At 43.4% G+C, this 12197-nt stretch overlaps 1 protein-coding gene across 1 annotated transcript in view; it reads left to right on the plus strand.

Annotated features, from left to right (window-relative positions):
* LOC102573065 (solute carrier family 22 member 3) overlaps positions 1-12197 on the plus strand; it is a 66940-nt gene that overhangs the window by 51166 nt on the left and 3577 nt on the right. Inside the window, exons 6-9 of the mRNA XM_006275804.4 lie at positions 2224-2321; positions 2445-2659; positions 5856-5964; positions 9773-9885. Coding sequence (XP_006275866.1) covers positions 2224-2321; positions 2445-2659; positions 5856-5964; positions 9773-9885 — 535 coding nt within the window. The remainder of the gene's footprint in view (positions 1-2223; positions 2322-2444; positions 2660-5855; positions 5965-9772; positions 9886-12197) is intronic.

Genomic DNA, 12197 nt, shown 5'->3' on the forward strand with positions numbered 1-12197 from the left:
AATTTTTTCTAATGGCTGGGATGCAGAGGCAGCCTCCAAAATCCGGGACTGTCCCAGACAATCAGGGACATACAGTGGTCAGTTAGGATAAAATATGTCTTTAGGCCATACAAAGCTAGACCCTGAGAGTGAAATTTTGACTGCAGTGGTAAACTCTCACTAACTTCAGTGAGGCCAAGATTTCAGCCTGTGAAGCTTAAGGTTTTTTTGTAGCGATGTTTATGTCCTTTCTCCTTAACCCATAAACCATTCTATGGATTATGGGGCATTTTGACATTTGAGAAAGACACAAGCTATGTGTTAGCAGCAGCATTGAACTTATCTTTGCATGGGAAAATCAAAACCACATTTGCACAAGGTTCAGACACTGGTCACTGGCAACATGTTCTAACAAACAATGTCATGGAAGCTTTATCACCCTTCCTGAGCAGATTCAGACAAGCCTGACAAACCAAACGAAGAGTGACCTCCCCCATGCCCCACCAATCCTAGTTTACCAAAAAAGCCAAATCTTGAAGCAAAAGTTGCAGGACTTTTCTAGCTTGGTTATGAAAGAGAAGCAAAGGTTCTATAAAGGGGGAAGCAAATGGCTCCTAGCAATGGTGGGAGAGAATGGTAAAGAGGCCCAGGATAGTCCAAGGTTTTTGGACAGTCTTTTGCTGGAAGATGTGTTTTGATGCGTCCAGTCAAAACCTGCAAATGGGAGAGGAACAGAGGAAAAACCTTAAACATACCCTCTTTCTGCCAGTGTGAGACAAAGGATACAGTTCAAGATAGAGTTCTGGTCTGACACAGTAAATGCCAGATCTCATGTTCTCTTTATCTTGCTGAAAAGTTTAGGTTATAACTGTGATATGAACAATAAATACAATAAAGAAAATCCATGCATGTGTTCTTAGCTGAACAAAAATCAAGTTACCTGGCAATACCCTTTGGTCCTATTTACTATTCTTGTCACTGAACATTATGGCTCTCCATTCCCTTTGGCTCTGTTTTGCCATTACAAAAAAAAAAATTAAAACGACTTCATAGCACAGATGGGAAAGAGGCTCCTTTCTCCCTTCTCACAATCCACATCTCTCTCTCCATATTTTCTTGTGCCTGGTTTGATTTGTGTTTTGTAAAGAGTTAATAATTGCTACTGAATGGCTAAAACAGGAGATATGTGGTCTGAGCTGTTCAGGGGATTCAGCCGCTGAAGATGCGCAGCTAATTCCCTTGCTCTTATTGGAAATCTCAGCCAGATCTCCAGGGTTTTACTGCTGAGTTCTCTTGCGGATTCACTTTGGGCGCATCTACATGTTACCATACTGCAATGTTGCTACAGCGCCATGCTTTAGTACTTCCTTAGCTGCCAATCACAAGTAGCCCTATATGATCGCTCTATCACTGTAGCATGCTGTATGGCAATGTAGCGGGGAAACGTGTAGATGCGTCCTTTGAGACCGTGGCCAAGTCCTATATATGCTGTACCCTGTAGAAGAGTGTACACTCTGGAAAGTCCTTGACTTCAACTATCTAAGCACTTCTTCAAATGCTTTGTTCAACTCGGACCAAAGTGTATCTTTGGGATGTTTCCTTCCCCTTCGTTTCACTTCTTGGCCACTTCCTTTTCTCAACTTCCCTTCTTGCTACTGAGTTACATTATCAAAACCGAAAAAACAAACAAAAAACTCCCCAGTCACTGTTGTTTGCTCTCTCCAGCTCATTCTTACTTCTCCACATTCCTTTTATTTTTGCTGTCACTCACCACAATGCCATTGTTTGTCTGTGAACGTTCATTCAAACGTCTCCTCTCAGTAACCCTTAAAGTTACACTTTGGAAATAACTGTGGAGTTGGCATTGTGGGGGTGCCATGTTGATTGTTTTTAGGGGACTTGCGTGTCAGCTTTTCTCCATTTATGAGTAAACTTTTTTCTTCTGCTGGCCAGTGCTGAAAACTCAACTCGTTTTTTGAAAATCAAGCTGTATTTTTCTGACTTGTGCATTAGCATCATAAAAGTCTTTAAGTAGCTGAAAAATCAACAGTTGCTTTAAATTATAAGCCCTCCCACATAGCTGGTGGGGGGCTCCACTGTGCTAAAAACAGTTAAAGGGATTTTGAATCAAATCACCTAGTTCTGTTTGACTGTCCATGAATACCATTTTTTTGTACTAAGCAAGCTATGGTGCCCTTTCCTACTTACTGACAGCTGATTCTGAGGCCTGCTTTCCCTCTCCAGATTACAGTTATCAATGAAGAGGTTACTAATCCCTCATTCTTTGATCTGGTCCGAACTCCCCGGATGAGACAATACACACTGATTCTTATGTATGCCTGGTAAGTCCCCATTTTATCCTGTTTTCAAATCTTTTTTTTTTTTTTTTATCCTGGTATTGTGATCCTTGCCTTTCAGAGTCAAGCCAGCTGCTTACAGTCAACATTTTCTTTTCTTTTGCTTAGGTTCACAAGTGCCCTGGTTTACCAAGGGCTGGTCATGCGCCTAGGAATTGCAGGAGGAAACCTCTACCTTGACTTTTTCATTTCGGGGGCCGTGGAATTACCTGCAGCTCTCTTGATTTTACTGACAATCGATCGCATTGGTCGACGCCTCCCTTTTGTGATAAGCAATATAGTGGCAGGAGTGGCATGCTTAATTACTGCGTTCTTACCAGAAGGTAACTCTTTCCTTAGGTTCTCAAGGTTTTTGATTTATCCCAGATTAGAAAGGAGAAAGCCATGCAAAGATTTTGCAGCTGTGGATCAAAGTAAAAAGCCAATTGTAGTGTATTAAAAGACAGATAATGAAAGCCCCAGAACATAGGACTAGAGGGGACACCATGGGCCGGGCCATCAAGCTCAGTTCCTTGCACAATGGGCACCTGCAGAAATTTGTTAACCAAAGGACTCTCCAGTGCATGAAGAAGGGCATAATACACTCTGTAGTGGGGAAGATATTAGTTATACAGCTAAAAATGAATACTTTAGATGGGAGAGAGAGATTATTGGGCCACCTCCAAATAAACCAATGCCTAAGAAAAGAAATTAATCCATTTATAGTATACAATTTCCTGTTGCTCAATCCTGGCTTATCTGGTGCCAAAACTTTGCCATTGCCAAGAGTAACAGGTCACTCCACTCTCTGCTCTGCCTGCTGCCGGCTTGACCCATCCAATCCCTCTCATGGTGCAGATCCAGGAGCAGGTAGCATAAATCTAGCTAATCCTGACCATGCACTACACAGGGGTTTTCCTCCACAAGGGAAATCACCACTTGGTAGTGCAAATGGGGAGAGGATGTAGCTCCAGCCTTGTTGAAGATGGATTATTTTCTACAAACTGATATCTCACAAGTGTGGTGACTTCAATATACTTGGTTTCTGCAAAGTGTACCTCTCGGGGGGAGCATTCAGAGGTGTTGTATATAGAAAGTGGTCAGAGAACAAGGCATCTTGCCATGACTATGCAGATGCCTTCAGACTACCTCAAAGCTGAGCTTGGCTGGATGTTAAATTAGCATCAGAAAAGCTTATCCCTGCTTGAGGACATCAGCAGCAGGACAGACAATGTGGTGAATACTGACTACCTTTAGTGTTGTCAGCTCTAGCAAATACAGAACAACAAGTAGCAGGCAGATATTCTCAAAAAGAAGCTGTGAAAAGCCACTGTCTGTCACCTCCAAGGTATTAGCTTAAGAAATCTGGTGCGTTTTGCAGGTACAGTATAAGTTCCATGGTCAGACCAGTTTCATCACAGTTAGCCTCTTTTTTAAGACGTGGATTCAAAAGTTACTTTAAAATAACACCAGAGATCATATTCTATTCCACCTGTTAGGTAGAATGTCTAAAGTGGTGTTTAGGTGGCTTTCACACGTGCAATCCCATTCTAATCTACTTGAGACCCTGACAAAGCAACAGTGTGTCCATATTTGTAATACACCTTCATCTCACACTGGAGGAGGAAGACCCAATCCCCTTTCAACCAATAGGCCAATAATTCAGACACTTGCCTAGGAAGTGGAATACCTGAATTCTAGACTCTCCCTTGCCCATCAGGGGCTTGAACATACATCTTCAGCCTCCCAGGAAAATGCTCTGACCACCAGTCTGTGGGTACAGCAGGGCTGAAAGGCCCCTCTACCCCTTCTACTGTACTGGGACCATTGGAGGCAGCCAGGAATATAAGAGTCATGGGCTGAAAGGGAGAACAAGCAACAGGGAACCTAATTCTGTAGCTCAGTGAGGATAATCCCTGGGAGGGGGGAAGCCCTGGATTCTGGCCCCTGCCTCCAGTGCTGTGCATGTACGTTATCCAACAGTTTCTGAAAGCAAAATGCAGAAAATAGATGCATTCTTTTCATGGATTAGTGATAGAGTCCCTAACAGAGAAGATTCTATAGGATTAGCCAGGGATTTGTAGAAATCTCCATACATTTCCTATGGTTCTCTTAAAATTACTCTAACTTTTAATCTAATTCAATAGACAATTATTATCCCTTCTCTAAGGGTTTTGAACCATCCTATAACATTTCATAACAAGGATATACTTTTTCTCTTACAAAATTTATGAGATTGTTGAAAAACCACCTCTAGTAGAAAAATCATTGTATGTTAAATTTCAAAGGAGAATGTTTTGATCAGCTCTGTTTGGGAGGCAGGTGTGGGTAGGATGCATATTCACTCTAACTCAGATTACAGTTTAATTTAGGAAGTCTAGCAGGGGAATTTTAAAAAGCGGGGAGTATAGGTAATGATAGCACTCTAGCGCAGCAGCCAGTATTCTTGAACCTTGCTAGCCTGTAGCAAAAGATTGCATGTGGATGTAATGGTAAGGCTTGGCAACCATGTTTCACAGTCATACATGACATTAGACGCTACTTGTTCCGAACTGGAATCATCTTCAGAGCGGTCTGGCACAAGGAAAACCCACAGATACCACTATACACTAATATCCAGCTGTGGTGCCCTTTCTATTCCCATTGTGTTTGCAGCTGCCCCAGAGTTGCTCTGACATAATTATTGATGACAGGACTCTGGGGCTAATTTTCACGTGAATAGGAAAGTAGGACCTGCTAGACTGAATGAGAAGCAAGGGCTGAATAGTGTAGTGCCCTGACTATGACAGTGACCAGCAGCGGAAGCTTCAGAGAAAGGTATAAGACCCCAGCAGTAGGCAGAGGCCACTTAGTCTGTCCCATATATTAGGAGTCATTATCATTTCTACTTGAGATCAGTATAAGCTGCAAAGTTCAGTATGATCTTCTGAACTTTTTGTTAGCATCAACTATTATAACTCTGGGTAATTGTATTGGCCACTGAAATGCTTTTTGAGCCTTTTTCTCAGTTTCTGTAGCAAGAAGTTCTTTAGTCTAATTGTGTTGTATGAAGAATATGTTCTTTGAAAACTTTTCAATGAAAGACCCCTAGTACTGGTCAAAAAAAAAAAAAAAAAAAAAAAAAAAAGCCAAAACTTGGTCACTAAATCTTAGGATCTCACTCTTCTTGGAAAAGTCCTTTGCTTGCTATCTAGCCAGAATGAGAATTCTCCCTGTACCTATGGCTATATGGGAGTGATGCTGCTAGTGGCTATTTTAATATCTTCTTGCTCTTCAAATTTAGAAGCAGCCTTCATATATTTATTTGTCCCTTGTGTCTTGTGGATGTTGCTCCACTTCAAAACTAACCATGAAGGGACTTTGGTGTTTGCTTCTGTTTACTTACATCCATGCAAACCAGGAATGAACTGAGATAAAACCAGTGCTGTGGTACCAATTTGAAGCCCATGTAAGTGAGATCAGAATCAGACACAGAATACCCAACTGACACAGTTAAGCATATTTCATCAAGGTTTCTTTTTGAATGTACCTTATTGACAGATATCAAGTGGTTGAAAACCTCAGTAGCCACACTGGGAAGACTGGGAATCACCATGGCCTTTGAAATTGTGTACCTTGTGAACAGTGAATTGTATCCTACAACATTAAGGTAAATGGAATAGGTCCACAGCCAAGAACTATATTCAATTTAAGGAACTTGCCTTCAGTAGTATTAAATGTGTTTACATAACAAGAGTTTTCTAAAAAAATGTGCCTGTCATCAGGCTTAATCTGATTGTAACTTGTTTGCTAGGAAACTCAGTCTCCTTATCTATTATTTTAAGTGCTAAATATGACTTAACCTTAAATAGTGTCTTCATGCCAGTGTCTCCATCATTTCTTAACAAATTCTAATTAATTTACAAGTATATTATTACATGCTACCAAGGGGAGACAAATTACACTTTAACTACAATTTAATCAAAGCCATGTAAAAAGAACACACTCCTCAAATAATGCATTTTCTATCCAGCAATCTACAGTCTATATATCAATGCAGCTAACCCCTTCTGAACTGCTGCCTGATAGAGAAATAGACAAGTTAAATGCACTTCCATTGGCCCTAAAGGTAAAATGTAGTAGAAAATTTACCCAATAAGAAAATAGATCTATTAAACCAGTGATTCTCAACCAGGGTTTTGGGAGATCCTTTCAAGGGTGTTGCAGGATGGAAACAACTACCCATGATTCACTAAATTAACCCAGAGATTTCAAATAGAAATCCATTGTGTCAAAAACATTCTAACCCACTGTAGTTTTTCTGAGTTCTTTGCAACAGAAGAATTTCTCTATTATTTTTCTGCAGTCAAAAATGAATGAAAGCTAAGGCCTGGCATTTTCCAAGGGGTATCTTGAGTCTAAAAAGGTTGAGAACCACTGTGTTAAACTAACTTATTTTCCATGCATTAAATCATACATATGCACACATACATATGTGTGTGTGCGTGTGTGTGTGTGTGTATAGTATGTGCATTTCTTTGTTAAATAACTGGATGACATTGTAATCATATTCTTATCCTTGTACTCTTTCCCTTCTCCCTCTTCTCTTCTTGTTTTTTTATGATTCTCACTTGTTGAGATTAAGTTGGAAGATCTTTTGTGTACTACAACAGATTAAATGGTCTTTAAAGATAAAATTAGAAAGCTAATGGTTTAGGAAACACAGAAGCCACATGTCTGTGTAATAGAAAGCATTTGATAAGTGTTTCCCAAATCTTGGAAATTAATTGGGTAGCAGCACTTTAAAGACTAGTAAAAAGACACAGAGACCGTGTTCAAATGAGATGTTTGCTTTCCTGGGGACAACTAGCAGTGGGATAGCTTGTGCCCCTGCTAGTTGTCCCATGTGTCCTCTGGCACACAGCAGGTTATCCCAGGTTGGATAGTGGAGGCTGGGGCTAGCACAGTTGCTGGCCCCAGCAGCTTTACTTGGGGTTCTGGGGTCCAGGGAAGTTGCAGCTGAGTTGCTTCTGCAGCTTGGAGCCTGGCTGGCTGCCGGAGTGTGGCTCTGGCCAGCCAAGCTCTGGTTTTGGGTGATGCGCACTGTCCCCACGTGTGCCACCCCAATTTTTTTTCTGTGCAGGATTTTTAACCCCTGGGTCCCCCCCCCCCCCCCCCACTGCAAGGTAGCAGCACAGGAAACATCTGAATGGTCTGCAGCACCACATACCACATGGCCATGCTTGTCTGAACATGGTTAGAGGGTGCATCCCAACAAGCATACACATGCAGTCTGCAGCATTTCAAACCTGTTTGAGGCACCGCAAACTGCACACGGCGCGTGTGCATCCATTCACTGCGCTAGTAATTTGCAATGCAATGGGGTTTTTTTTTAATACTAGGAGATCCTGGTGTCAAAAAAATACGTTGCTGGAAATAGAAGGCACACGCAGCAGCAGCATGTGCTGCTGGAAACTGGAGTCTGGCTGGCGAGAACTATGCTTTGGCTGCCCACCAGGCTCTGAGTAGCCAGCTCGGCACTTCTGCTGCTCTAGGAGGCCCCCAGGACCTGTGCTGGCCCCAGCCTCCCATACCCCACCCAGGTCACTTTGCCACTTGCCAGAGTGCATGTGCAGGGATGTCCCCAGGGACAAATAGCATGTGCCTCTGCTATTTGTCCCATGCATGCTTTTGCACATACGCACTCAACAGGACATGCCCAGAGAAAGTAAATGAACTTTCCCCAGGTTGTTCAGAAAGCCAGGGGTGAAGTGAAGAATATAATTCTGGTTTACCTGAGCCCAAACAGTCTTGTGCTTTAGAGTACTGAGCATGGCATCTTGGAAATATGACTCATTTGCCTCATTTGAAAAAAATGGATTATGCCAAGAGCATTTTTTCTCAATGTTGGTTAGCTTAAATATATGATTGCAGCAAGGTTTTATGTCTGCTGATTTAAGATAAATACTCCACAGAGGAAGAAATTCTAATCTCTTAGCTAGAGTTACCATACATCTGGGTTTTCCCGGACATGTCCTCTTTTTGGGTCCTCCCATCTCTGTTCAGGCGTTTTTGTTTAAATATCAACAAATGTCCAGGATTTTGCTCTGCCTCTGCTCAGCATCAAAGTTTTTCTCAGCACTTCCTGGATTGCTCCAGCAAGGAGCTGCTTGGGGGTGGGGGGAGTGGGGCAGGGGTATCACATGCATGTGCTCACAAGCCCTGGCAGCTGGAGGCAGGTAAGGCCAGGGGTTGGGGAGTGTGCACGCATGTGTGTGTGTTGGGGGGGGGGTGGTGCCTGCTGGCACTTGGGCTGCCTAACCCTCCAGCAGGAAAAGGGGGCAGGGGCCAGTGGGCAACTGTGTGGGCAGCAGGGCTGGAGGGGGCAGGGGCTGTAGGTCGGGAGTGAGGGGCATCAGGTAGGCAGGAGACTGTGGGTTGGAAGTGCAGGGCACAGGCAGGGCCAGGGGGCTGCAGGTCAGGAGTGAGGGGTATCAGCAGGGATGGCAGGGGGGCTGCAAGTTGGGACTGAGGGGCATCAGCATGGTTTGTGGGGTGGGGTACTGTGGGTTGGGAGTGAGGGGCAGCAGCAGGGCTGGGGGGCCTATAGCTTGGGAGTGAGGGGAAGGGCACGGGCATATCACTTCCCCCCCCACAATCATATTACCCCGCCCCCCCACACACACATACACGGGTGTCCTCTTTTTTGAAACTGGAAATATGGTAACCCTATCTTAGCACTCCTATTGAGGAAGATGTTTGATTAGCCAGCTAAATCTAATGTTTGAAGTCAGGGGTCAGCAACCTTCCAAGCAACCTTTCAGTGGAACACCGCTGGTAACCCAGCCATTGCTACAGGCTGCCACTTCCCCTTCACTGGCACTGGCCTCCCCAGCACCCCATCTTTGCAGCACCCAGGCTTTTTGCTGCCGCCTTCAGTCACACACCACACTCCCTCTGCTGCATGCCTCCAATCCCCAAATGTAGTGGGAAGGGCTGAATTTGGTGGTGACAGTAAGCAAACGCATGTTGTAGAAGGGAAGAAGGGGTGGTGGCTGTCCTCTCAGTGGGGTGGATGCTGCAGCATGGCATGGAGCAGAATGAGGGGATGTGCCAGGCTGAGCTGCCTGCTGCTGATCCCCTATGCTGTTGTGGGCTAGATCTAAGCACTTTATGGGCTGAATCTGCCCCCTGTTCTAAGTAATAGAATCTGGCATTTACATCTGCTGTCATTCTTTTAAAATAGCTCTTTCCCACTCTGGACTCCATAGATAATTTTTTCAGTGAACCTCTGTTTTCTCATGAGCGTACTAGGTGGAATTAATGTATTGGTCTGTTAATGTAAGCCACTGCATAGGGCATGTTATGTGTTTGAGTGAGAATATTTTGGATGACGGCATCACATCCTCCGGATTACATTCCTACTGGTTCTTTTCCTTAATCCCTCTGAAATGAATGTCACTATCTTTCTTTTGCAGAAACTTTGGTGTTTCCCTGTGTTCAGGTTTGTGTGATATAGGCGGCTTCATAGCGCCGTTCCTGCTCTTCCGATTAGCAGCCATCTGGTTGGAGCTACCGCTAATCATTTTCAGTAAGAATTAATTTAAAATGTAAAATGGATAGAAAATAACTTCTTTAACATGCCTTTGAATGTGGAGCATGTGCTACATCCTTCAGGTGGGGCTGAAACTGCCACTTCAGCATGTGCATCCAGCTATCTGAGCAGATGGAGATCCAGAGGTCTCACAGATTTCACAGACATTAGGATTGGAATGGACCTTGTGAGACCATGGGGGCCAGCCCCCTGCCCAAGGGGTAGGAAGTCAACTGGGGTTAGATCACCCCAGCAAGATAGGCATCTAAACATTTCTTAAAGGTATCCAGAGTAGGTGCTTGTACCATTTCTGGGGGGAGTCTATTCTAGACTCTGGAGACTTAGACGGTAAAGAAGTTTTTCCTTATGTTCAGTCTAAAACGGTCTTCCAGCAGTTTGTGACCATTAGATCTTGTCATCCCTTGGGGTGCCCTGTTGAACAGATGTTCTCCCAGTTCCTGATGCACACCCCTTGTATACTTATAGGCTGCCACCAAGTCACCCCATGCCTCTCAGCCTCCCTTCATAGGGCCTACTCTCTTGACCTCTAATCATGCACATGGCTCTCCTCTGGACTCTTTCAAGCTTTTCCACATACTTTCTAAAGTGTGGAGCCCAGAATTGGATGCAGTACTCCAGTTGCAGCCTCACCAAGGCCTAGTAAAGTGAGAGGAAGACTTTTTGGGTCTTGCTTGAGATGCATCGGTAGATGCAAGCCAGATTTTTATTTGCTTTGTCTGCTGCGGCATCACATTGGTGAAGGCCTTCTGACTGACTCAACCACCCCCCATGCCTTGTGGAATTCCCACTACGGTGTTGTCCTTCTGAAAATCAGTCTTCAGTTTCATGGAAAAAACTGTCCTTTTCCCACCCTAAGTTCTTGAAAATGCATCATTAAAGCCTTGTGTAGTGATGTGTTTTTTCACATTTTCAAGGTAATTTTCATATGTGACGATCAATCATGAGACAAAATGAACAACAGAGTCCAGATTCGCAGCCGTTGTAAATCAGTGTCAGCTCTGTAGAAATCAAGTGACACCTATTTACACCAGCTGAGAATCTGGCTGAGGATCAGCTGTTCTCTCGCTTACTATCTCGTAGGGTAGGTTGGTAGTAGAAAGATACTGGTTCAGAACGTTGGTCCATTTAATCCAGAGTCCTATTAGCAACAGGGATCAATTCCAGACATTTTCAGGGCTAAGTGCAAAAAATCCTGCATCTGGATCGTCTAATCACAGGGGACATTTTTACATGCCTCTCTAGGGGGGACAGTGCTTTAATTAGTGCAACTCTTGGAACCACTCTAATTAAGATGCCCGCAGTGTCTCATGTGTCAGCATCTGTGCTTTAAAATGGTTGCAGGGGCACTTTAACTAAAGCTCATTCATCGAGGTTAGTTAAAGTGCCCCCACTGCCGTTTGAAGCATGGGGATGCTGATACATGAGACACGGAGGCTGCTGGAGCACACTAATTAGCATGCTCCAGAAGATTTCATTAGTAGAGTTTGCTCTGATGCACTGTGATTACAGTGCATTGAAGTAGCCTCCCTGCACATCTACAGGCACCGACCCTGAAACCACACATCTCAACAGTTTTTCTGCTTATTCCCAGCAGTCAGTGTTTGGCTTATGCCTTAAGCCATGAGAATTTATATTCCTTGTAAAGAACTTCTTGAGGTTTTTAGTGTACAATAATAAAATTGTGGCTACACTTCTAATAGAGTTGAAATCCTGCTGAGCTCCTGCCCTCTAGTGGTATCTTGTGCTAATGAATTCTGCACGCTAATTGGATAGAAAAAAATATTTCCTTTTACTGGGAAACCCAGAGTCTGAATGTAAACCATTTTTAATGACTTGGAAAAGAGTAGACTGAACAGGATAAATTGAGGAAAGAGAATGATACTTAAAGGGGATTTGAGGTAGCAAGTGAAAAAGGAAAGATAGAAAATTAATTTTAAATTAATATTTTTTTTAACAATCAGGGTGTCCAGATGTGCCTGGTTACACCATCGTATTCAGATTTTCTGCTACAGTAGGAGGAGCTGATGTTCTCCCATCTTGCAGCATGTTATAAAATGAGAGAAAATCAGCATGGTGGCATTCTACTTCTAGTGAAATAAATGAGTCTCTTCTCCCTGCAAGATGCAAGGCATGGGAGAAAAACAGAACTTCTGATTTTACTTATTCTGAGAACACCTTCAGGTGTTTTTACCCTTCTCTTACTCTGTTCCATAAAACTATCCTAAAATTGAGGCCTGGTTTACACAAGGAGATATTGCAGAACTTCAGAAGGAGTTACTTCAGTGTTG

Source organism: Alligator mississippiensis, chromosome 1 (assembly GCF_030867095.1).
Source record: "Alligator mississippiensis isolate rAllMis1 chromosome 1, rAllMis1, whole genome shotgun sequence".
In the NCBI taxonomy this organism is placed as follows: Eukaryota; Metazoa; Chordata; order Crocodylia; family Alligatoridae; genus Alligator; species Alligator mississippiensis.